This window comes from Balearica regulorum, chromosome 14 (assembly GCF_011004875.1).
Source record: "Balearica regulorum gibbericeps isolate bBalReg1 chromosome 14, bBalReg1.pri, whole genome shotgun sequence".
In the NCBI taxonomy this organism is placed as follows: Eukaryota; Metazoa; Chordata; class Aves; order Gruiformes; family Gruidae; genus Balearica; species Balearica regulorum.
Genome location: NC_046197.1, coordinates 15,993,837 through 16,017,745, shown reverse-complemented (window position 1 = coordinate 16,017,745; position 23,909 = coordinate 15,993,837). Strand labels below are relative to the sequence as shown.

Here is a 23,909-nt window from a genome sequence, read left to right as displayed (position 1 = left end):
TAATGGTTTTTGTTGCTGACCATGTAAGATAAAGAATTGATTTTAAATTTTAGCTGGAAAGCCACATCTTGGGATGGAAAAGCAGCTGGTTCTTGTAGCTAATGCACATATGCATTGGGACCCAGATTATTCTGATGTGAAGCTGGTTCAGACTATGATGTTCCTGTCCGAGGTAAAGAACATTATTGATAAAGCTTCTCGTAGTCTCAAACCTGGTGTTTCGGGAGAACTTGGAACCATTCCACTTGTACTGTGTGCAGATCTCAATTCTCTACCAGACTCTGGTAAGAGTTCTATTTTTTTTATTTTTTTATTTTTTTTTAGACTGTTTCAAGTGTGTAACAATTTAAATTGTTAAGGTCTCACTTTTTTAAAGGAGTTTTCAACTTAGGGAAGACATTGCTTGATATTAAAAGCCCTAAAGGTACTAAGAAAATGGAAGAGAGAAAAGATAGAACTGTTTCTTTTGTGAGTGACCCTATTGCCTATGCAGTAATAGAGCTATGCTGGTCTTTCAGAAGCGTTTTCATTGTTACCTTACAATACAGGAATGGAAAAGAAGATAGTGTCTTTCAGAAATAAATAGAAACATGAGTATGTTGCTGATAATCGTTTTTTCTTAATTTTAAGTGTGAGAAGATAAGTCCTCTTTATAGTTGCCGCCATACAGTCATTTTCTGCAGCTCAAGTGTTTTAGGACTTCTAAAATTCAATACATCCCCTACCAGAAAGGGATTCTTCAGAGCTCTTCACAAACATGCAACTTTTTTTTACTTGGTCCACTTTATAAATTGCAAGAAAAGAACAGATTCAGTGACTCCCCCCTTGGCTTTCTCAGGTAGCCAGCTGAAGTACTGAACTCAAGAGCCATCTTTCCTTCTTGTTGCTAGTTAGTCAGTCTAATAACCTACATTCCTGGTCCCTCTTCCTTCTGGCCTCTGCTTGGAAACTCCTAAAAAATGTTAGGACTGATAGGAGCAGTTACTGCTCAGCAGTACTGGAAATGTGATTCTTTATGATCCCAGGAAGGCAAGTATCGGTAGTGGCTGTTGCAGTAGCCAGTTCATGTGTCCAGTTGTGTCTTCAGAACAACTAATCATTTCTTTTACCTTCCAGAACCTCAACACAGCTGTTCTGAAATAGAGGCAAGATTATACTTTTCCAAGACACAAATCGTATCAATTTGGCTTTGCAGCCTCTTTAAAGTTAATTTTATCTGAAGCAGTGTTAGAAAAGCTGGGTTTTTTCCAGCATTTTCGCTGAAGAACACTGAAAGCTGAGACTTGAGCATAGAGATGAGGAGAGGAGGAAGCTGCCTACCTAGCACCTATAGTGTTTCACTTTTCTTTTTTTCATCTTTCTCCCAGTCTGTGCCTTATTAACCTTCTCATTTTTTCTAATCAAAGCATATCTCTTTGTTCTAGATGACATTTGCTCTTGACATACATGTACATTGTCTTGCAGTATAAGAACTACTGCTGATTGCATTGTATATGTGTTAAGGTTTTGCTTATATAAAGCATAAAGTTGCATGTATGCCTTGAAGTACCTACACACTCTTACTTGCTGAATGCTTGTTAATACGTTCTTGTGGGTATTTGTCTCTCCTAATAGGTGTTGTTGAGTACTTGAGCACTGGTGGAGTGGAAACAAACCACAAAGATTTTAAGGAACTGAGATACAATGAAAGTCTTACTAACTTCAGCTGTAATGGAAAAAATGGGACAACAAATGGAAGAATTACACATGGTTTCAAGTTAAAGAGTGCCTATGAGAATGGTCTAATGCCTTATACAAATTACACATTTGACTTCAAGGTAAAGACTTTGCTGATATTTTGGAAACATTTTCAGTTTTGAAGCTTAACTAATGTGATTTGCTGTATGAAACTGTTAAATTAATCTGTTTGGGTAGCTAACAGTAAATTCGCCAAGCTTATATTGAAAACATAGCAAACTAGAGTGCGTAACACTTCAGGCTCCTAGAAACCAAATTTTTGTTTTTCTTATTAGTAACTTGTAATAGATTTGCAAGAGTTGGGATGCTGTTAGCCTTCCCCGTAAATAGGAAGATTTTGTATTTTAAAACTCCAAGCTAAACGAAATAGTACAACAGGGGCACTTAAGCTGTCAACTACAAGGAAATAATCTGCGTTGCTATTGGCAAACTCTGAGTGCTCCTTTGCCCTGGGGAAGCAAAGATGGTTCTTTTTCCCTTCAAAATCAGAGGAATGTGATTTTGAGCTTTGTAGGAGGTTGGAAATTACAACCCATAAAAGCAGAGCAGAAATGATACTTTTTCTTTTGTTTTCCTAATCTATATTGAGCAACCCATGGGATATAGGAAGCAGAAGTCTCCTAAGTTGATGATGTGCTGTGGAGAAGGAATGGCAGCATTTCAGTTACTTGTAATACTGAGCTCATCTTTTGTTTGGAACAGTAACTTGAGTCAAGAATACGTACTAATAATAGATTTTCTTTCTCTTCTTGTTTTAGGGTATTATTGACTACATCTTCTACTCTAAACCTCAGCTAAACATACTTGGCATTCTTGGACCTTTGGATCATCATTGGTTAATAGAGAACAATATAAGTGGCTGTCCACATCCACTCATCCCTTCTGACCACTTCTCACTTTTTGCACAACTGGAGCTTTTGCTGCCTTTCCTGCCTCCTGTAAATGGAATCCATCTCCCTGGCAGGAGGTAGTTAAGTACATTTTAGAGGGCAACCTCAATCTAACTTGTACAATTGTAAAATCTGAATATAGAGGAGTGAGGTATGGCCAACAGGGATTTTTTTTCTTAATAATCTTAATCTTAAATCTAATTATTTGCTAAAGACATAGTAAAAGCCAGGTGCTATCAACAGACACAATTCTGAGCCCAATATACTTTGTATACTGTTCGACAGCGATTGGTGCGTTTGCACCTTTCTTTAATACGTTACAATTAACCTTCCTGTTTCTTTTATCCAACGTGACATTTTCATGCCTTGAAATAGGGAATTGTTATACAGTATATTCTCTTTGCACAGTTATCTGTAGCACTACTTTTTTGAGGCCAGTAGGAACATCTACAGAACATTCTTCCGTACTTCACTCCCTCCTTTTTCAGACTTGTTTGTAAAATATAGAATTTGAATTTAGCCTTTATTGATTGTATATGAACAACAGAAAACCTGATTTATGAGATTTTGTACTTTAAAAAAAGAAAAATCAGATTTGGAAAATGATTGTATTGTAAACTAAGGCTAAATTTTTATCTGTTTTCATGTGTTATAAAGGCCAGCTTGTAAAAGAGGTTGTCACAGGTTTTCTCTGCTAATGATTTGCACTGTTAGGGTTTTGTTAGCCCTTTTGTACTACTTTTTATGTTCAATTGAGAACGTTGCTTTTTAAATCCAAACCTATAAAATCGTAATATCTTCCAGAGATAACTAAATACATTCTGTTTATTTCTGATTTAAAATAAAAAAAAAAAAAAAAGAGAAAAGCACGGAGTTCTCACAGAACAGGTAAGCTAAGCAGTGAATATAAGTAGACCTGTATGGATTGAAAGTTATTGCTGAAGTGTATACACTCAGATATTTTTCTCATCTCTAACTTTGGAAGTAAAATTTAGGGATACTTGTGTACAGCTTCTTCATTTCTGTTTTAAATACTTGTCCTATCTCCACTGTGCCTGCTTAAATTTGTTCTCAACTAGCACTGCCTGTGCATGCAGAGAGATCCTGTGCATCCTCTTTTATTTTTTTTAAATAATGTTAACACTTGTGAAAATTTTATGAAGATACTTTTGTATAAGCTGTGGTATCTTTTTTTCCTTTGTGAAGCATTGAATATCACACTTCTTGAACATGTTCAGGTTATGGGTACACAGTTTCTAGCTTCTAATACCCATGCACTGCTTCTTTCAGTGTCATTGCACAGTGCCGTTTTTCCCACTAAGAATTACTATCATGTGAATTCTCTTTCGTTTTAGTGTGTTCCTCAGTTTCAGAAAGTATAATTCCTTGAAGAAAAAAAAATATCCAACCCTACATCTTCTATTGATGAAGCAGTGTAAAATAAATGCATTTTCAATACAGGTCCCAAAGACAATTCTTCAGATCATTTTTTTAAAGTGACCAAGTCTTATTTTAAAGTGTCAAGCAAGACTAAAGTTATAGTGTACCCTCAGTGCCATTTGTGTCATGAAGCCAAGTATATAACAGCTTACAAATTTAACTTGTCTATTTGTATTCTAAAAGGGAGAATTTATCATCTCCTTAAACTAATACAACTTGAATAATCAATGTAAAGAAAAAAAAATGGAGATAGAGAGCTTGGTCTTAAACAGCTTTTGTTTCAGCTGCGGGCAGGGAAGCAAAAGGACACTGAGCATTAAGAGAAAACTTTCTAAATATTTTGAATTTTTATATATAAGAGAGTGGATTGGTAATAATGATTCAAAATTTTATTGAAAAGTAGTCAGCACGTAAGTGTGCTCAAACCATTCTGTTTTAAGCTGAAAGTAAAAATTGCAAACAGTTTGGATATGTAAAATGTACATTTTTAGAATTTCAATAGGAGAAATTTTGATCTTGAATCCTTGTCTGGGACCTGATCTCTTGGGGTTATTTTGTTTCGGTTTTAGTTGTGAAAACACCAAACATGTCCAGTTTATAATCAGTACATTGAAATGCTGGTAGTATTGCTGTAGTAGACTTAATGCGTAGTGTTATTTTTTTCTGTTTGTTTTTTTGGGTTTTTTTGTAAAGTGTGAATAAAAGGTGTTTTACTCATGTTTCCTTAATGATGTCTTGGTAATGTACATCATGACAATTTCCAGTGATGATGAGGCAATTTAGCTTGTCAAACTGAGCAAACTATTTTTCTTTTCTGATTATCTGGATTGTGTAATGAGTCCAGAAAGCTTTACAGAAGGGGAAGGGAAGCACTTACTCATTTTGTATTTCTTAGAGGGGGATAATTTACTTTAATAGATGCTGGAGCTTGAGTGCACTTGTTAGATTCTAAAGGTTTGAGCTTTATCCAATATGTGTTCTCCTGTATTGCTTAGTCTTAAAAAAATATTTGAATTTATGACAGCATGTTAAAATATGGCCCCTTGTGCTTTTGGAGACACAACTGTTCCTGCTTAGTCACCTTACAGTCTAAGGGTCCATGTAAGTAACCGTTTCCTCCAGCTTTTATGCTAGTCCATCAGGTCCCAATCGAAAACCCACTGAATATACCTTGAAGACACTCCTTTGACTTCACTGGGTTTTAACTGGACTGCAGCTGTGACTCGGGGGTTGAAGAAGTAGAAATATTTTGAACATAGGGAAAGACCAGATGGGACCAAAACAGGGCTGGGATAAACTTTGTCAAACAATCTTTCAAAGAAAATAGATTCCGGTGTCAAATCTAACTCAAAAGTCTCAATTTCCAGCTATAACATAGAATAAGGCAATAAACTGCGTCTTCACAAAATCAAAATGTTTGCTTCATAGTTTTTAACATAAAATGGTTATTTTTATTCAAGGTGGTTTTGGGTGTTGCCATAACGTACCTTCAGTGTTCTCGTTGTAAAAGCACATACAGCAAAAGTCACAGAACATCCTTGGGGTTGAAAGGATTTATTTAGGTTAGACCAGGCTTTTTTCCACTTCAAGTACAGTCAGCCATATCTTGTCTAGTTTCATTTACATTTACCAAGAATTCTGGGTGTCAAAGTGTAAATTGAAATATACCTTTAACTAAAAGAATTTATTAGAGTACAAAACTAATACCATGAGTTCCTGCTTTTAACATAACACGAGTTGGGGGGGGGGGGAGAGCATATAAGTCAGTGCGTGTTGTAATTATTTTGTCCTTTTAGCAGCTTTAAAAAAAAAATACTGAATTTGGCTAGCATTTGACAAACCTGCCTTTAGGAACATTGTATGTACGCATCTTTGATGTAACTTTAGCAAATCTCTCAAGTCTTTTTTAGAGCAGACTTAGAAAATAGTGTACGGTTTGCTTTTTCAACCACACAAAACCTGTATGAAAGACAAAATAATTACAATACCATTGGAGGGGGAAAAAAACCCAACTATTATTTACACTGTAAAACTTTTTTAAAATTCAGTTAACCGCTTAAGTAGCAAGCCTTTTTCATCCAGCCGGACACAGTATTTTTTTAGTATGTTAACTGCTATTCTTTTCTTTTTGGTTGCATAAATTTGTAACACTTAAGTGTCTTGGTATGTTTAAGTAGTGTCTAAAATAGAGTATCTTAGTCTTTATTCACAGTACTTCTGTATAATGTGTAATGCACTGGACTAACTCTTGTTTACCATTCATGTAACAAAAACCAGCACATTATCTGCACTAAGCTCAAAGAATGTTGCATTTGTCTATAGGCAGCTCTTCAATAAGATAAATGGGAAATTGAATATGGTCTGATGGTAAACAAGGGCTTTTACTGTTCTCTTCAGTGGAACTTTCTTCTTGGTCAAATTTTAACTAGTTAGTATTATATTTATATACAGGGTCTTCTTTTTCTTTACCAATGTATTTTCCTACTCATAGCTGACCAATAAATCCAATATCTGTTTCAAACCTTCTTGACGTCTAATTCATATTTTAACTTAATTCCTAAAGCTTTTCCTGAGGAGTTGCACATACAGCCAGAGTGACTGAAGTGCGTTAAAGCGTGAAACGGAAGCACGTTAAGAAACTTGATAACCCCAGAAAGGCTTTCCTGTACTCTCTGTAACTTTATAGACCTGCAGACCAGAAAGCTGTTTGAATCAGTTGGGTTTGGATTGCAAAGTGAAGACCTGGTTAGGAATGCCTCCAGAGTTTGTGGAAAACCTGGGTCCAAACCTACTCAGATCTCAACCCCATGTCTTCATATCTGTCATCTTCTGACCTTCCCACGTCAGCCAGTAAGGTCAGTTCTGCAGTGTAGGGTCCGCAGGTTTTGTCTGTGTCCAGTAGACCCTGCTCTTTCCTTCCTCTTCCCTCCTCACCCCAGAGACCCTAAAGTAGACTTGGAATCTGGCAGTGGGATGGGATGCAAAGATTCCATTAATTCACCATGGGGAACAAAGTGAAGATTACTTGCTTTTTTTTTTTTGCCCTTTTTTTTTTTAAATTTCCCCCCCTCAGGGAAGAGATTCAACTAAGTCTTGTCCTTAGTTTATTTTAATATCATGTTCTTTCTGTTTTGTTTTTTTTTTCCCTTGGGTTTTTTTCTTTCACATCAGAGTGTGTGCATAACACTGCAGACTATTATGTTTTATATGATGTTTCCATCACTAGTAGCTGAAAACATAAAATATCTGAGCAGACGTGCTGTCTTGCGTGCTTCAGTGCTTCACGCATCTCACTGGCACCCCTGCGTCTCTTCAGAACTCACATTCAGTGTGTTGGCACTGCTTGGTTTGCAATAAATGATCTAGTCCAGTGTTTCCATGAATACCACACGCCCAGAGTGCTCAGCTTGTTAGTAGTTTTAAAATTTGCTGTCTTGAAGCAGCTCTAAGTCCCTAACCGAGTGAGGAGTACATTCCAGACATCAACAATGATTTGCTTCTGTCTCATGGGTGAGAGATGAACTCCCACCATCGCATTTGCAGTCTGGCCACTAGATGGTGTGTGTAGCACAGGCTTCGTGTGCACAGATAAGTGTGAACATGTTTCAGAGTGCCACCCAGAACAGCAGGCCTTGTAGAATTATTCTTAAGAGTATTTGTAGGAATTCAGGCCCAGGAAAGAACCTTTTCTGTTGGTGGCAGCTGGCTTGGTAACATCCATGTCAATTAAATATTGGCTTTATAAATTCAGCTGTCAGAATGGGAATGAAAATTATCTTCTTGGTCCTCTGGTAAAATCATTTTAAGGCCTTCACTTGCTGCGTTTAGTCTATTTAATGTTATGTTTTCAGATGAGTACAGTTGTTATGTGGTTCTAAACTGGAGGTTTTGAGCTGTTAAAATAACATCCGCTAACCTGGCATGTAAGCACTGGGATATTAATCTGTGGGGAAACTGCCAAAATTCATGGAGAGCCTGGCGAGAGAGAGCATACGGACAACAGCATCTCTCACTCCAAGACAAAGATGTGAGTTGAGCTTGTGTCCTGTGGTCCTAAGCCAGGTAAGATAAAATCTGTCTTTCCTTAACTTGCAGTAAAATAACTCCAGCTGTTTTAATATAATTGAATACGAAATCTCTCTGGCCAGTGTTCCTTCATACCCCGGCGTCCGCTGGCTCCTCAGTGGCAGAGCAGAGTTGGCTTTGTGCCTCAGAGGGTGGGAATGTCCCAAACTGGTGCAGGTGACTGCATGGCATTTCTTCTCTGCTGACACAGGTAGAGCAGAGGAGCACTAACACAACCGGAATTGAATCCGGAGAGAGAGAGAGGGAAGGAGGAGAAACTGAGGAAGAGGTAAGCGGAAAGGGCAAGAATATGCAAGGTACATCAGGTGATGTTTTGGGAGAAGCTGTACCTCATTAAAGGTGAGTGTCCTCGTTACTTTCTTGCTTTTCATCTTCCCCTCCTAACCTAGAGGCACTAATTGTTTGTTCTATAAATGTTCGCTTATTCTGTTTGCATGGAAAACAATAAAGCTAATTAAGCTATAGGGACCTTAGGGACCTTTGGAGCATTTGAATCTTTTCTTATTCCAAAATAAGCCTGCTATTCTCACAGATTATCAATTTTTAAAAGATGGGAAGGTATGTTCTGATTAAATCTTCATGGTGTGTGAGTAGACAGTATTAATTTATTTTAAAAACGCTAAAGGTTTATTGTAAAAAATACTCATTACAGAAAACAAAACCATAGATACACTTCTGCTAGATTTTAACGGCCACAAAGATTTAAGCTTCAGCTAGTTGTTCATAGCACACTTTTTTTTCTAGTTAGCTAATTCAGTTTAGTTTTTCCTGGGTTTATTTTCTAGGCTTGGTTGGGGTTTTTTTCTAGCACAAACTGCTCCCTTCAGGTATCAATAGTGAATTAGTGGCAGTTTCTCCACTGTGGCTAACAGTATTGATAGCTCTTCAGAGGATGGATTTATTGATTTTATTTCCCTTCTTCCTTTTCAAAAACCAGCATATCAGTTAATAGTCTGCTTTTTGGCCAAGAGGGCCAAGACCTGTTTTATCTGAAGACCTGAACTACGCCGTGTGCTGGTTTTGCTGACCCTGGCAGCAAGACACCACCAAGGAAAAGCCTGGAGATGCACAAGGATTTCTTTTAACCATCTCCTCCCTTCTCACCTCTCCCAGATAAACCAGTGGGAGAGGAGAACATTAGGAATCGCATACGGGTTGCATGGGGCGAAGTGAAGCATCCTCCCTGATGTCCTGTCTGGCAATGTGGTATCTCCTGGGACACGGCTGCTGCTTCTAACGCATCAGTCACTTGATGAGGCTACACCTTTTGTTGTTGTTGTTGATGTCTATTTGTTCTCTGTGGTTGTCTGGGTTCTGTGGGGACATGAGCCAGGCTCCAGGGGCACGCGAGAGTGCTTCACCAGTCAACGTGGTTGTGTGGTGTTGGGATGCTACCAACCCGGTTCTTGTTAGTGGGACCCGTGGACTCGTGCAGGTCGTGGGGCATATGCTGCCATCTGTGGAAGAGCTGCTGCTGAAATCTCAGAAACAGGAATGACAGGTTACCATGCAAAGGAAGCGAGCAGAGATACTTAATATCTGTCTTGGTTAACATCTCTGAAGATTGAGCTTCCTTTGTCTTGGTGTGGTTGTGAATTTTCCAGTAAATAAGAGCAACTATATTCAGTAAAAAGTCTAGGTGCATTGCCCTGAGACAAAGCAGCAAGCCAAACATGCTTATCGTTCAAATTGCATTTTCATTTTCTCCGTTCATGAGTTTATGTATTTTCATTTGTTTTGCAATGTTTTAAGACTGTGTGTGAAAGCTGAAGGTTTATACTTCCTCAGCTGCTCTCAGAGAGGCTGTACCCCTGTGTTAGTGTGGGCTATTCCTGCAAACACTTGCACATATTAAACTAGAAGTATTTCTGGTGTAAGTTTAGTTAATAGACTACAATAAGGTCTGGGATTACTCTGGGTAACATTTTCTCCCTTAGGTGGAATCCTTCATCCAGGGATCAGTGAGGGAGGAGGGAGAAGGGAGATGAACAAAAGGTAGAAATGTGGGTCTTGGCCCAAGATGGCCAATGGGAAATTTTCCATTAACTCAGCTGGGCTTCCACTGGGAAAACATATTCCAGGAATACGAAAACTGAAGTTACCACCTGTGCACGTAGAACAGACTGTCTTCCCTGACATCTGCCCTAAGCCACAGAAATGCCGCAGGCGGGGAGGGCGAGTGGCTGACCTGCAGCACAAACACAGGAATTCACGTTCCGCTCAACTGGGTTTACATTGCTGGGTCTGGTCCTGACTCTTTGGTATGGCTGTACAATTTAATTAAGCTTTCACATTTGATGGTGTGAAAACTACGGTTTCATCTAGTTACATCATCTTCAGTAAACAGCCAGCCTTGTCGTTACGTTTGTCTTTGTATTACTCATGTCCTATAGGAACTATTGAAATGAATAAAGAACCCACCCAGCACTGCAGCACGTGCTCCTCTCTTACCACTGCGATTCTTTGCTGGCTATGAAAAATCTGTGTCTATATAATTATTTTTTCTTATAGGTTTGGCTGATCTTACAAATCCTCCTTCTTCCCCTGAGTAAGAATTACTCCTGTTCTACAGGAAGCAAAAGTAACTCTGCAAAAAGTCATTCTGCACCTGGGAAGGGGCAACCCTGGCTATACATACAGACTGGGCGATGAGATGCTGGAGACCAGCCATGCTGAAAGGGACTTGGGGGTCTTGCTCGACAGCAAGTGGAACATGAGTCAACAGTGTGCCCAGGCTGCCAGGAAGGCCAACCGTACCCTGGGGTGCATCAAGCACGGCATTGCTAGTCGGCCTAGGGAAGGGATTGTCCCACTCTACACTGCACTGGTGCGGCCTCACCTCGAGTACTGCGGGCAGTTTTGGGCACCACAGTATAAAAAGGACATAAAACTATTGGAGAGTGTCCAGAGGAGGGTAACAAAGATGGTGAAGGGTCTAGAGGGGAAGACGTATGAGGAGAGGCTGAAGTCCCTTGGTTTGTTCAGCCTCGAGAAGAGGAGACTGAGGGGAGGCCTCATCACGGCCTACAGCTTCCTCACGACGGGGAGTGAAGGGGCTGGCGCTGATCTCCTCCCTCTGGTGAGCAGTGATAGAACCCGAGGGAACGGCATGAAACTGCAACAGGGGAGGTTTAGGTCGGATATCAGGAAAAGGTTCTTCACTGAGAGGGTGGTCAGGCACTGGAACAGGCTCCCCGGGGAAGTGGTCACAGCACCGAGCTTGACTGAGTTCAAGAAGCATCTGGACAACGCTCTCAGTCATATGCTCTGATTCGGCTGGTCCTGTGTGGACCCAGGAGTTGGACTCGATGATCCTTATGGGTCCCTTCCAACTCAGGATATTCTATGATTCTATTATAACTCAGAAGGCCAGCAGTGTGCTGAAGGTCCTGGATGTCAGGTCTGCGGAGCAGATCATGCCTGCGGTTCCCAGCTTAGACTCCTTGGTCATTTCTGCTCCATCGTGCCCTGCTGGTGAGCATCAGCTCCCGTGAGCTGAAGAGCACAGAGGGAACATCACGAGGGTGCCATTGCCCTGCATCGATCAAAGGGTATGGGAAGAGTACAGAGCCGTGGCCATGTCATGCCCGGAGTACCTCTCCACAGCAGGTTGAGCAATGTGCCTTCAGTCTGTCAGACAGGTTCATTCCCTCCTCTGTCCCCGGTGGGAGAAATATGTGCAGTGCAGCATTTCATTTTCATAGTGATTTTAAAAATAAATGGAATATGGAACACTCTGTGCAAGGCACTCATAGCAGTGGCTCCTTAAATATGTCTGCCAAGGCCCCGATCCATAAATATGTCTGCGTGGTCAGTTGAAGTACGATGGATCAGAGTAACTTAGGAGCTAGTGTGGGTCAGGATGTGAGGGCTTGTACCAGGAGCAGTAAAATCTTACAGACCAACTGTTTTATTATGAGCCAAGCAAAAAATACTTCTCCAGGGGAAAAAAAAAAAAAAGATATGTGGGACAAACTGCCGTGTAAATGCAGCCCTTGATACTGTTAACGAGAAAGGAAAGAATTCTAATAAATCCTAATTAGAGCGCTGTCTGATAGCTGGGTCCTCGCGGCCCCGCCATGTCTCAGAGTCTGACAAAGCTGTCACGGATCATATTAAGCGTTGCTATTCCCGGAAGAGCAGGCAGTAAGGAAAATGGAAAACACAATACAATTTTGCAAAACAGTTTGAACTTCATTTTGAAATGGAATTGCTAGAATTGACTAAATGGCATAGGATGCAACAGAATTTGGTGGGGAGGTTTGGGGAGGATTTGTTTCCTTGGCAATTTTGGCAGCAGTTGTTTTCATCCTTATTTTCAAATACCAAAACTTTGAAGGCAATGGGCATCCCAAATTTCTGCCAAGCCCAATGGGATGATATTTCAATGTTGACATGTTTTTCCTTCTCTCCTGTATCGTTCGCAATGGACGGTAGAAAGAAGGTTTTGTCTTTGGGCACAGAATCCAAAGATTTTCACTGCTGGACTGAGATTACCAGGTAATTTTCTTTTGCCAGTATTAGGCTTAGTGAGACATCTCTCTCAGACTCCTTTTGTTGCAGACAGTGAAATTTAATGAAGTGAATTGATGAGCTTAGAGCGGGGTGTACTACCCTTGCTGTCACACACAATACGCTGTGCCTGCTGGCAAATTCTGCCAGGAGCATTTTTACGGTGTCAGAAAAATGTGCAAAGACTATAGATTTTTGTCAGGATATTTCTAATGAAAACGAAAATTTTGGAAAAGATTATACTAGGCGCTCCAGCTGCCAGCTACTACCTCCGTGGAGCAGCTAGTGTGTATTTGCCCACCTGAAGAGTGAAGTCTGTGTTTCACTGGGGCTTTTACTTCTTTGCTTAACTGCAGCAAGAGCCAATTTCTTCTCCTCTCTTTGGTGGTGGAAACCATCACTCCCATTAGCACCCTGACACTTCCCTACGATGCTGCTGGTGTTGGCTTTTGGATTCAGCTCTTACCCCTGCATGTTTCTCTGGTTGATGCCATCATATAGTTAAATAATTTGGTTAATTATGCTTAGAAAAGGGTTTCAGGGTGGAGACCCAACTGGCTCATCCACATCTGGTTTATGGTGCAGCTCATTCTCCTCTTGATAAATTATTTGATCTGAAGGATAGAGGCAGCAGAGAAGGTAAAACTTCCATTTCCTGCCATTAAAATTACAAGGGGAGGGTTTCACCACACGCTGTAGCATGGGCCAGGCGTCACTGTGGTTCTTGGGGACTTCCTAGAGCAGGCGATGCTTTATTATTCTAAGGAAAAAGAGACTTTGCACTAAATCCTGCTATTTGCTTGTTGCTATAAAAAGCTTGGGAAGGGGAGGTGGGGAGAAATGTGTTTTAAATCCAGCTGGTACCAGCTCAGCCCTTCAGGGAAGCACAACACAATTTCTCTTGTATTTCTTTGACCCAGTTAGCATTGCACCAATGTTCCTGATCACAGGACTGTCTAATCCTCTCTTGAATCCTGCTAAATTTTATCTCGTTGATACTCTGCAGCAATTAATTCCAGGAGCTGACCCTGCACAGCAAGAAGCCCTGATGCTTTCTCTCTGAATCATCTATTTTCCATTTTCCCTCCATGTACCCTTGTTCCAACAAACCGCTTTTGAGCAGAGGAAGCGTTGAGCGCGTACGCAGCACCCAGCGTCCCAGCCCGGAGAGGCAGGTCGTGCGGCCATCCCTCCAGGGCTGGGGGTGCCTCGCACCCAGCTGCACGGGGAGGAAAACTGCAGCTTTCTGAGCAGCTTCGAACAGCTCGGTGCCTTGGCCGTGCTGCGTGTCACCTCGTAGCACCTGGCAGAAGTGGCGCTGCGGACGGTTCAGGGAGTGCTGGGGCTGGGCCAGCCTGGGAACAGCAACAGAGATGCTGCAGCTTCTCCAGCTCATTTGTACCCGCTCTTCCTGGGCAGGAGCACGATCTTGTTTTGCCATCGCTACCGAACTGCTGCTAACTGCAGTGTCAGCTGCTCAGACACCCACCTGTCCTTAAACTGGGGTCCTGAGCAGGACCTGGATGTTTCTGGATTCAAAACTGGGCATGACCGAGCCTGTGCTTATATTTGCTTGTCCTAAAGACTGGGAATATTTCTGACTGACAGCACTGGCTCTGCTGTGAGCAAGGGCTGTGCACAGGTTCCTTTGCTCTTCGTGCAAATCAGCCTTAATCTGAAGCCCCCAGCTAATCTCACTAATGAGGTTTGAGTGGCTCATAGGCTCAGCAAGTCTCGCCATGCATTCGTACAGCACCCAGCAGAACAGGACCTGGTGGGTAGTTGGCAATACGAACCCACGAAAGCCATCTGTGAGCAAACGTCGCTATTTTTTCTGTGCAGTTTGATGCCTCTATAGCATGAGCTGAGGGGGAACGTGAAGAGCATCTCGAGGAAAGTTGGTATTTCTCATGTAACTGCTTTGGAATCTGGACACTTGGGATGTGGCATCTCCCTTTTCTGAAGCTGAGCCACAAGCCAGGAAAGCTCCATCGAGGGAGCTGGAAAGATATGAAACTTGCACTGCTGGTATAAACTAGAAGCCATTTTCTCTCCTATATACTTGTGACCAAGGGAAAAATAACAAAACATTCAGCTAAACTCAACTGACTTGTCATATTCCACCATCAGATGAGATGTGGCAGTCTCCCTGCTGGCTAGTTCTGCTTTCACCGTGCGTGACGACCCCACTTTGGAGACCAGAGACTTGCTGATCACAGAGGGGAAAAGTCACTGCAAGTCATGTGAAGTGCGGGCAGATAAAACATTGTGGATAACACACAGTTTTTGCTAAGCTCACAGCAGGCTGATGGGCTTTCAGCTAGATTAATTTAAAAGCAAAGACAAGAAATGGTTGACAAAAAGCTCATACATGCAAATAAATAAACTAATAATTTGATTTCCCTCATCAGCTGCTATTAGAAGTCTGTGCTTTAAATGCAGCAGAAAATTATTCCCATTACAAGTCCATTCCAAAGCACTTAGGGGCTCCCTTTGATTTTAAATGGCATTTGGTCAAACATTATGTAGCAACTAGATGGTATTCCAGAAATGCCCAGTTTTTCTACAGCTCCTCGCAACAGTCCTCGGAAGCGTTGCCTCCAGGCGCATTAATTCCAGGAAGGCTGCGATTGCCAGGAACATTATATCTGTATTTACACAACATGTATTTTGCATCAGTTCTAGCTCGTGCCAGGCAAATTAAGTTATACTTGAGAATCCCCGAGCATGGGAAAAGGCCACGACCCCAAGATGTGGTGCTTCAGGAGTCATCGCTGCTGTCAACTGTGGCCCACATAAGTGGCGCCAGCCACAAAAACACACGTGGGCTCTGGTGAGCAAGGCAGAGAGCTGTGCTTGACTGATCTGACTCTTCAAATACAAGCAGAAAAGCTTTCAGCCATCATTTTGGATCTCTCTTCTGCCTGTGGTTACAGCTGCAAATGCAAAACACTTTGCCATTAATCATGTTGCTGATGGGACAGATGAGGTTTTCATTCAAAGCTAAGGGATTCCTGCTCAGTCACTAAATGCAGTTTAACTTCATTGTACATCATTTATCATTACTCTCCACCTAGGAAGGCTCAAAGTTAATTAAAATATGCCCTCAATGAGCAATTAAGCCCAATTGCAGGCACTTTAGGGCATGGGGAAATCCTGATGCGCTATCAGCAAAGCCTCTGCTTTAAGCAGAGGGACCCTGTGTTCTGCCTTGGGCTTGGCTCTGATCCCCGTAAATTACGGACCGTGTTTTCTCTTGGAGCTTTAAGAATTGGATTTTTTTTTCCTTAACACAAAAATAACTGCTTTTGTCCTAACTTGAGAGCTTACATTTAAAGACCTTTTCAGAAACTGGTTTTTCTAATCTCACTCACACACCTCCTGCATCTCCCTGTTTGCGCGCAGCCCTTAAATCTGCTCCGGCTTGTCTCTGGTCATTCTGTTCCCTCATTGAGAGAGACCCGTTCGTGACCTACCCCTGTCTGTAATCACATTGCAGTGGCCCATATTCTCTTTTCTGATCAACGTCTGTCTGCCTGGCTGTCTGTGTTGGCACAGAAAGGCTCCTCCTGGGCTGGGTGAGGGTCTCTGCGTGCTGTGGCTGCTGTAGGAGTTTCTGAGCTGCTTCTGCGTTGTCCAGGTCTGGTCACCAGATCCCACTAGCCAGGCTCACCAGCTGCCATTGCTTCCTCACCTTTGGTTTGAGCTGATCAGTACCTTTCTTTGTCATTTAAAAGACAAGGATTTGAGGAAAGAATGCAACAGTGTTTCTGCCTCGCCATCTCTGGTTTGTAAGTTCCGGTCATGATTTTCTGTGTCCAAATGCATTTACTGGTTGCAGCAGTAAAAGGCTGCGTGATCATGCAAACAAAATTGCATGTTAGCCTGTAGATTGCATGTGAACTGGTTGTGAAGGCTGAGACCGAAAACTGCCGGTGGGATTTGGATACCAATTCCCCATTCAAATTAATCCAAATCCCTTTGGCAGTTCTGATGATCTCAATAAATGAGATTTTTCTGCCGGTGACTTCAAATGCAGAGGCTGCCATGAGATTGGCCATGGAAGCAGCACGGCTTTTATCTCACTTCATGACCTAAATTCCTAGATAAGGTTTTCTTTCTTGTCTGGCAGTACTTCTGAACAGGCTGCGACTTGTACAGGTTTATCCCGACTGGTGATTCCTCAGCCGCTCTTTTGTATAGAGGAAAGGAGGGAGAGCATTTCCCAATGGCCCAGGGGTGCGTCCGTGGGGCCGTACAGTCACCGAAGGGGGCAACAGGGAGACAAAGGCTGTATAGCCACATGCCGTGTCATCCCACCCACGTGCATCCCATTTATTTTCCTCTGGCAGGACCGCAGGTTCCCTCAGCAGCTCTCAGTCACCTTCTGGGGAGCCCTGGGTGGCCGGGGAGCTGCAGGGCCGTTACAGCAGCCGACACCGGCAGCGGTGGGGTGAAGGGGCTGCCCCACACCCCGGCTCCTCGCTGAGCCAGCCTGGCGCGTGTCCGTGGGAGGTGGGTGATGTTGTACGGCTGCAAAACTGCCTTATCCAGGGAACTGTTGTGGTATTTAATTGCCCGGTGATTTCACAGGGGACAATGTGCTCATTTCCAACAGTGGTGATGAAGAAGGTGAGGGCTGTGCTTTTCAAAACAGGATTTACCTGGACCTGAAGGGTGGCCGAAGCTAATAGAAACAACTCACCCTATCTGCTCTCTCTGTCCTATGTAAACCAGGTTTGCCTTTCTCACCTCTGTCACAGCCTTTACTGCACAGCTGGAATCACCCCAGCCCGGGGTCCCCGGCCCCCCCAGCATCCCCCTCCCGCTGGGAGCTGCCCCACTCGCAGGCACCACCGGCCTCGCGTTTTCTTCCTCTCACCCTGCTGCCTTGTCACTCCTGTGACTAATTTGCCTGTGCCTCTCTGCGTCTCCCTCTTTGCTGCATCTCAGCAGCTTTGGCTCCTCTTGCAGAACCTGGCTGCTTGAGATGAACCACAATTTTTTTTCCCTAAAAACATCTATGATCCAGAAAAAAACAATTCACTCCAAAGCTTCATTTCTCCAAGCCTTGCTGCACCTAACACCAAACACCTAGGGTTCAACGGGCACGTAGCAGCCTGCTGCTGAGCAAACCTGGACCCCGCACCGTGTTTACAAATGCCCCCCAGTGCCAAGCCCAGCCCTGCTGCTCACCGCAGCCCCGCAGCCCTCGACATTGCTCCCTGTCCTGTGTAAGAGGAGCTGGGGGCTTTTCCCAGGGCGTCCTGAGTTGCAGCTCTACCCCGCTCCTGCACCTCTTTGCTCTGGGTATTGAAATATTTGCAGAGCCAGGGGCAGGAGGAGTGGGTGAGTTGTGAGCCCCATGGCTGGGCTCTCCTCCGGACACGGCACGTTGGTGCTCTGGTCCCTGCTCGCAGGTTTTAGGTCTCTAGGGAGCTCTGCCGGAACAGTTGATGGGTTTCAGGGTTTTAGAGACTCGTGGGATTATGTGGCAGCTGAGAAGGAATCACAATGTTGGGCATCGGCTGCCAAAGGGGTGAGGTGCGAAGGCCCTTGCGTGTCTCTGCCATGAGGATGAATATTTTAGCTACAGTGCTTGTCCCAGAGGAACCTGCTGGTGCACAGCTTGCCTGGTTTTAAGAGAAGATATTGCCTGAGTCCTGGGCACAGAAGACTTGACCCTGACAAGGCAGAAAAGCTTTGCAAGGCATTGAATGTGTGGGGAAAGAGCCCGGGAGCTGGTTCTGTCAGAGACGTGGTGGGGGAAGAGGGAGTATGGGTGGCAACTCATAAGCTCATGAGCTGTGGACCGGCCCTGTGCTGAAAGTAATCACCCGTGGTTCTGCAGTAATGGAAACAGCAGTTCGATGTAACGGTTTTATTTGTTTTCTCTGTCAAAAGCAGTGATACATGCAATTGGCACAAGACTTGCTAGGTAGTAGTGTCATAAATATTCACATGGAGAGAAATTAAAATGTCAGCAGGGCAATGAGGACAAGCATCACTTAAATCCCAGCGTTAACCTGAGAAGGAAGGGAAAGATGTGGAGGAGGTGGAGGGGGCTGGCACCTTCTTTGATTCAATTCTCTCCATCAGCTCTAATAAATGCTGGAGCCGCCTTCACTTTTGTTCTCGCTGTGCGGTTAGTTCAAAAACGAAGATGAGAAGCACTTCAGCTCCATAGTGCTAATGAGTTTCAACAGAAGAAAAAATATTTGAGGTAAGACATGTGAGAATGAGAAGCTCAAATATGCTCACCTTTTGATCCTTGAGCATATTTACACTTATGTTGGTGCTAAGTAGAAGTTGCCTTCTGATTTAATCTGTTCAAGGGTGGTTTAGAAATCACTTGTGAGCATTCTTATAATTGCAGCTTTCCAAAGGTATGTCCCATCTTAGCTGCAGTCGAACAAACAGCTTGGTCCCTCTGCTCTCCTCTGTGCCACCAAAAGATTTATTCCTAGTAGTAATAATAATTATGCTAGTATTGCTTTGCAGTTTTCTCACCTACTTCTCTCAGCTGGCTACAGAGACTGCTGTACCAAATGCAGGTACGTGGGATTGCTCTGACTGCAGGAGAAAGCCCTGATGAGAGACGGTTTCTCTGGCCGGAGATGTCTCCGTGCAGCAGCGAGGGATGACCTGGGCGCGTGCTCACCACACCACGCCGGGATCTCACAGCGAGGCAGGAACGCTTCTCTTCCTACAGACACCCCATGCAGCACTAACATCAACTGGATTGTTTTATGTACGTTATGTGCTGGATGGTCATACTATGCTCTTATGCTGCGGGTTTTTTTCATGTTTTGGTCTCACAGCACCAGGCGCAGGACGCTCAGCATCGTTAGTGTGGTCAGGTAGGTGAGAGCACAGAAGCACAGATATGAAAGGAAACCCAGAAATTATTATTTTACATTCAGGTCCCATGAACGCCAGCCCAGCAGCCCCAGGCTGTCCCTCAGCCAAAACTACTGCTCTTGTCGTGCCGCTGAGCCCGCAGAGCTGCGTGGGAGCTCGCGGGGCTCCTGCACCGGAGCAGCAAACCCTGCGGGTGCCTGTGGTGTGCAGCCTGGCTGGCGGGGGTGTGACAGTGCAGGGCCCGCCGTGATACCTGGGGTTTTCCAGCTGGCATCACGGGCTGTCACAGCTCCAGCACAGCCGCAGCACTGGCACGGCAATGCCCGCCCTGGGCTCCTCCTGCCAAGGGTAAATCAAGGAGTAAAGGTAACAGAGTTGTGCCAGGGTAAGCAAGAGAAAAATCCCCACCCAGAGGAGTTCTAATAGTCTCCATGTTGCCCTCTAGCAAATCCTCATAAAAGACTTCTTATAATTTTTAAAAAATATATCTTTATGGTACTGCACTACCAGGTGACCTATCCTGTGGTATTCTGGTGCTGATGCAGTGATCGATAATGGGTTTCCTGTGAAGTGTATATGTGAGAGAGAGCACATTTAGTGCTGTCCAAGCATCGGTCAAAACGTTCCTTTCAGAATAACTGTACCTGGGTGGGAGCAACATCTGGCTGTTTGGCATTTGCTGGAAAACACCAGTAATTTGATGTTGCGGCAGATCTCTCCTCCTCCAGAACAGATGAGGTTGGTATTCTCTCCAGTTTTTCTCCGTGCTCGGGGCAGTCTGAGGCAATAGGTGGGGGGAGATGCTTTATGAACTGTTGCCTTTCCAAAATGAGAATTAGTTGCTGTTTCCTTAGTGGATGAGACTGAATTGTCCCATTGCCCACTGAGGAGGGATATGATAGATGACAAAGGTCTGCCTGACTTGCATGCACATTCAAGCCGTGTTTTCTGTGTAAGGATTCCAGGGAGAGCTTCTAGAGCACAGGGTGGTTATTTCTTGTGAATAAAATTATTCTGAGCAGCTACTTCTTCACACTTCAGCAATGGCTGGGAGCAAACAAGCTTTTACCTTTGCTTCTTTCCAGATGCATCTGTGCTCCGAAATCCAGTTATGGATCATGGCTTTTTTAGGTACCTGGAAACACTCGGAGTATCTCTGCTTAGTGGGGACATCACCCCTTATATTTTTGTCGCAGTGAGAAGTTTCTTTCCCTTTTTTTTCATCGGGGTGCGCTGTATTGAGCAAACAACTCTGCCTTCTTACAGAGCAGCACAATTCCGGGTTTCCCAGCAGCTTCCGTCTGGCTGAGCATGGCAATAGCTCTTCACCAGTAACAAACACGGGGCTGTTTTCTTTCTGACTGTGGTTACTCCCTAAAACTGCTCCCTCATCTCTTCTGACATCCTTCAGCTCTGAGCAGACCACTTCTTTCTGCACCGGTCTTGGGGAGGGAAGCCTTGGAAAACTGAATACTCGCGGCAGATTTGGTTTCCCTGTGGCTTTTTCTTTCGTGGTTGGGGGATGAAGGTCACCGTTTGGGAGGGAAGAGTTGCACTGTGAGTAACCAGTGCTGGAGCTTTTGCCGTAGGAAGAGGCCTTGGAGGAGCAGAGCTTTCCTGTGTGGGTGTAAATCTGTGCCAGGGGGTCCTCTCTGGACCAGAAGTCAACTTCTGCAGGCGTGACTTTTCCCAATGGCACCACATTTGAGATTAAATGGGTCAATTTACATTTTGATGTTTCCTGCCGTGCCCCCCCAAGGGACGGGGGCCATGACATGTCTTCAAGGGTCTTCAGGGTCTTTCTGTCCTGAACCTTACGGCTGCTTTCAGGAAGGCCCGGGAAAGTGGGTCTGGCGAGGTGACAGATGGATTGAATGTAATCGTCGCTGGAGTACGAGTCTGGGCTGGCTGCAGTGCTTCCAGTGCGCTTCGAGTTGCTGGTTGAATCTTCCATCGCTTCCTCGTGGGTTTCGCATATGGTTGGGAGAGGCTTTGAAAGACTCAGTCTTATCCGGGGTGCCATGGCTGCAAAGAACAGACCAGACATGATCAGTATGTGAAAGCCAGGTAAAGAAATTCTGGGCTCGTTCCTGTAAAGTTCATGCTACCTGAGCCACCTTGCGTTTTCTTGTGGCAAACAGTGTTGTTTTTTAAAAGTTTGCTGGCAGTACTTCTATATCCATGGCTTCGTAAAGAGCCCATATCTACAAAAGAAGCCAAATGGTACGTGCAGTAGAAAATAAAAGGTTCATTAAAGATATTGGTACTGGTGGTCCCTTCTGAAGCAACGCGAGGGGTGGGCAGCTGGAGCAGTGTGGTGCAGGTGCACTACCTCCGCTCACTGTCCGCGTGGCAGCAGCAAGGGACAAACTGCTCTCATTTAATCCTCCGCTGGTCTGTTCACTGGAACGGGGCTCTGACTTCACCTTGCATCCAAAGAGCTGATCTCAACAGGAGAGGAGCTGACCTACCCCCATGGGGAGCCACAGGGAAATGAAGTGACATTAAAGCTGTTCTCTTCTAGAAGCCATAGGTGATAATGTGCAAACATGTTCATGGTCGTCTCTGCCAGCAGTTCATAAATGTAGTTATGGAGTGGTAGATCCTTCCCTGAATGCTTATGTAGAGTCAAAGGGATTTAATTCATGATCTTTATACTCAGTCACCCTCAACTCTTTTTAGGATGGATTTTCATCAAACTGCTCCCACTAGTCACGTAAACGTTTTTTACAAATGTTTCATATTGCAGTGTTTGTAACTGTACTGATTTTAAATTTTTTTTTTTCCCCCTCAGAATGCTCTCCTCTGTGCTTTGCTTATCTCCCCTTCTGGCAGAAATGACCACATAGCCCAGACCCTTTTTTCTTTTTTTTTTTTTTTTAACTATTCCCCCACTGGAATTTGTATGTGAATAGTCTGCCGACACAATATAGCTCTGTTGTGTGATCAAGCACAAAAGTGCTTTGCTGGCTATTTTAATGCCTTGCTTGTCATTGCTGGAAATAAATCTGGCTTTGTTGAACCTCTCTGCAAAGCTGCAGATCACATACAGAGTGCAAGTGAGCAGCTTATGCCGAGCCCAGCGTAGAGCTCGTGGGGTGTCCATCCCTCCCCCGGCTACTGCTGGCTTTTACTGGTTTTCATCTCAGGTGCTACTGGTAAAGTCAGCCAAGGTGGGATTTGCTGAACTAAGAGCAGGAGATACTTGTCTTAAACCTTACGGCCTTTTTACTTCCCTTTCTTTATTCTATCTGCTCCTTTCTTCTCATTTCTTTCAGCATTAAGAAGGCGGCTTGCTCCTCCGCCTTTGCTCCCATCCCCTCGCCCGAGCTCAGCAGCGTTGGGATCCAGGCCTGCTCTGACCCCGGCGTCGAGGAGGGCAGCAGATGCTCCAGATAATGGGCATGGGCATGAGTTAACTTATGATAGCGCTAATCGTTAACTAAGTCCTGTTAACATGCCCTTCCTCCGGACGGAAATTAAATTACCTATTTACAGTAAAACCCTTCCAATGGGGTGGATCGGTTCCAGCACGGATGTGATCCCCTTCATCCCGGGCACCGCACCAGCATGGCCCCCCTCCATGCCAAGGTCACCTTCCCGCCCACCCACCAGCACCCAGTAGCCCCTGGAGAGCCTGAACCCCCCCTTCCCTGCGAATCCCCCTCCCAGCCACGCCTGGAGCATCACCGGCTGCGGCCACCCCGGGTCCTTCCCAGCAACACCAGGACCCAGCCCGCATCCGCACCCCAGCTTTCCCGACGCCCTCCCCTTACCTGCACCGCTGCCTGGTGCGGAGCGACGGGCGGCTTTCAGCTCCCTGGCTCCCACGTCTCTCCCTCCTTGTTTTCAGTACGGAATATGTACTGTCTAAAACTAACCCGTGCATCAGGCTCCCTGCCTCCAGTCAGCTGATTCGGCTGCCTGTTTTGTTGCTGTTGCTAAATATAGCCCGCTGGCTGCCTGCCCTGCCTGAGAGCCCGCGTCTGACAAACGTCGTGTGGCATCGGGGCAGCAAATGGGCACCAGGGAGGCAGGGCCATCCTGTCCCCAACGGAACAGTCCGCGACAAATCCCTGCTGCTCCGCTGCCTGATTATATTTCCCCGTGTGCAATGTGAGCGCGGTGCCGTGGTCGTGCTGCAGGAGGGGCTGCCTGTGCTCTGAGTTGGGGGGGTGTGAAAAGAGGAGCCGTAGTACCATCATATTTCATTGCTGAACGGTGAATCCTTAGATTTTGAGCTGCTTTTGCTCCTTGTCTGCCTTATTTCACCAGCAAATTCATGCCACTTGGCCAGGTTTGCCCAGGAGAGCTGGGGGGGGGTGTGTGCTTGCAGCATCATGATCGCTGCTCTCCTCCCTCCCAGGTTTGTGCTAAGCCGTG

The 23,909-nt window shown here is 44.5% G+C and overlaps 2 protein-coding genes and 1 long non-coding RNA gene across 6 annotated transcripts in view; 2 read left to right on the top strand and 1 right to left on the bottom strand.

Moving 5' to 3' along the window:
* Positions 1-6,592, top strand: part of CNOT6 (CCR4-NOT transcription complex subunit 6) — a 33,834-nt gene extending 27,242 nt beyond the window's left edge. For all 4 annotated transcript variants that reach the window (XM_075766950.1, XM_075766954.1, XM_075766953.1 and 1 more), the window contains 3 exons: positions 54-284; positions 1,615-1,817; positions 2,496-6,592. In XM_075766950.1, coding sequence (XP_075623065.1) covers positions 54-284; positions 1,615-1,817; positions 2,496-2,708 — 647 coding nt within the window. In that variant the 3' untranslated portion in view covers positions 2,709-6,592. The remainder of the gene's footprint in view (positions 1-53; positions 285-1,614; positions 1,818-2,495) is intronic.
* Positions 6,593-8,393: 1,801 nt separating this feature from the next.
* The window catches only part of LOC142603923 (uncharacterized), a 41,643-nt gene continuing 26,127 nt past the window's right edge, over positions 8,394-23,909 (top strand). Inside the window, exon 1 of the long non-coding RNA XR_012837808.1 lies at positions 8,394-8,421. This is a non-coding gene — a long non-coding RNA (uncharacterized LOC142603923). The remainder of the gene's footprint in view (positions 8,422-23,909) is intronic.
* Positions 18,535-23,862, bottom strand: LOC142603861 (uncharacterized). Its single transcript, XM_075766572.1, has 2 exons — positions 23,303-23,862; positions 18,535-21,551 (listed from the first exon to the last, which is right to left on the bottom strand). Exon 2 carries the CDS (start codon positions 21,547-21,549, stop codon positions 20,557-20,559), a length of 993 nt encoding a protein of 330 aa, XP_075622687.1. The 5' UTR covers positions 21,550-21,551; positions 23,303-23,862; the 3' UTR covers positions 18,535-20,556.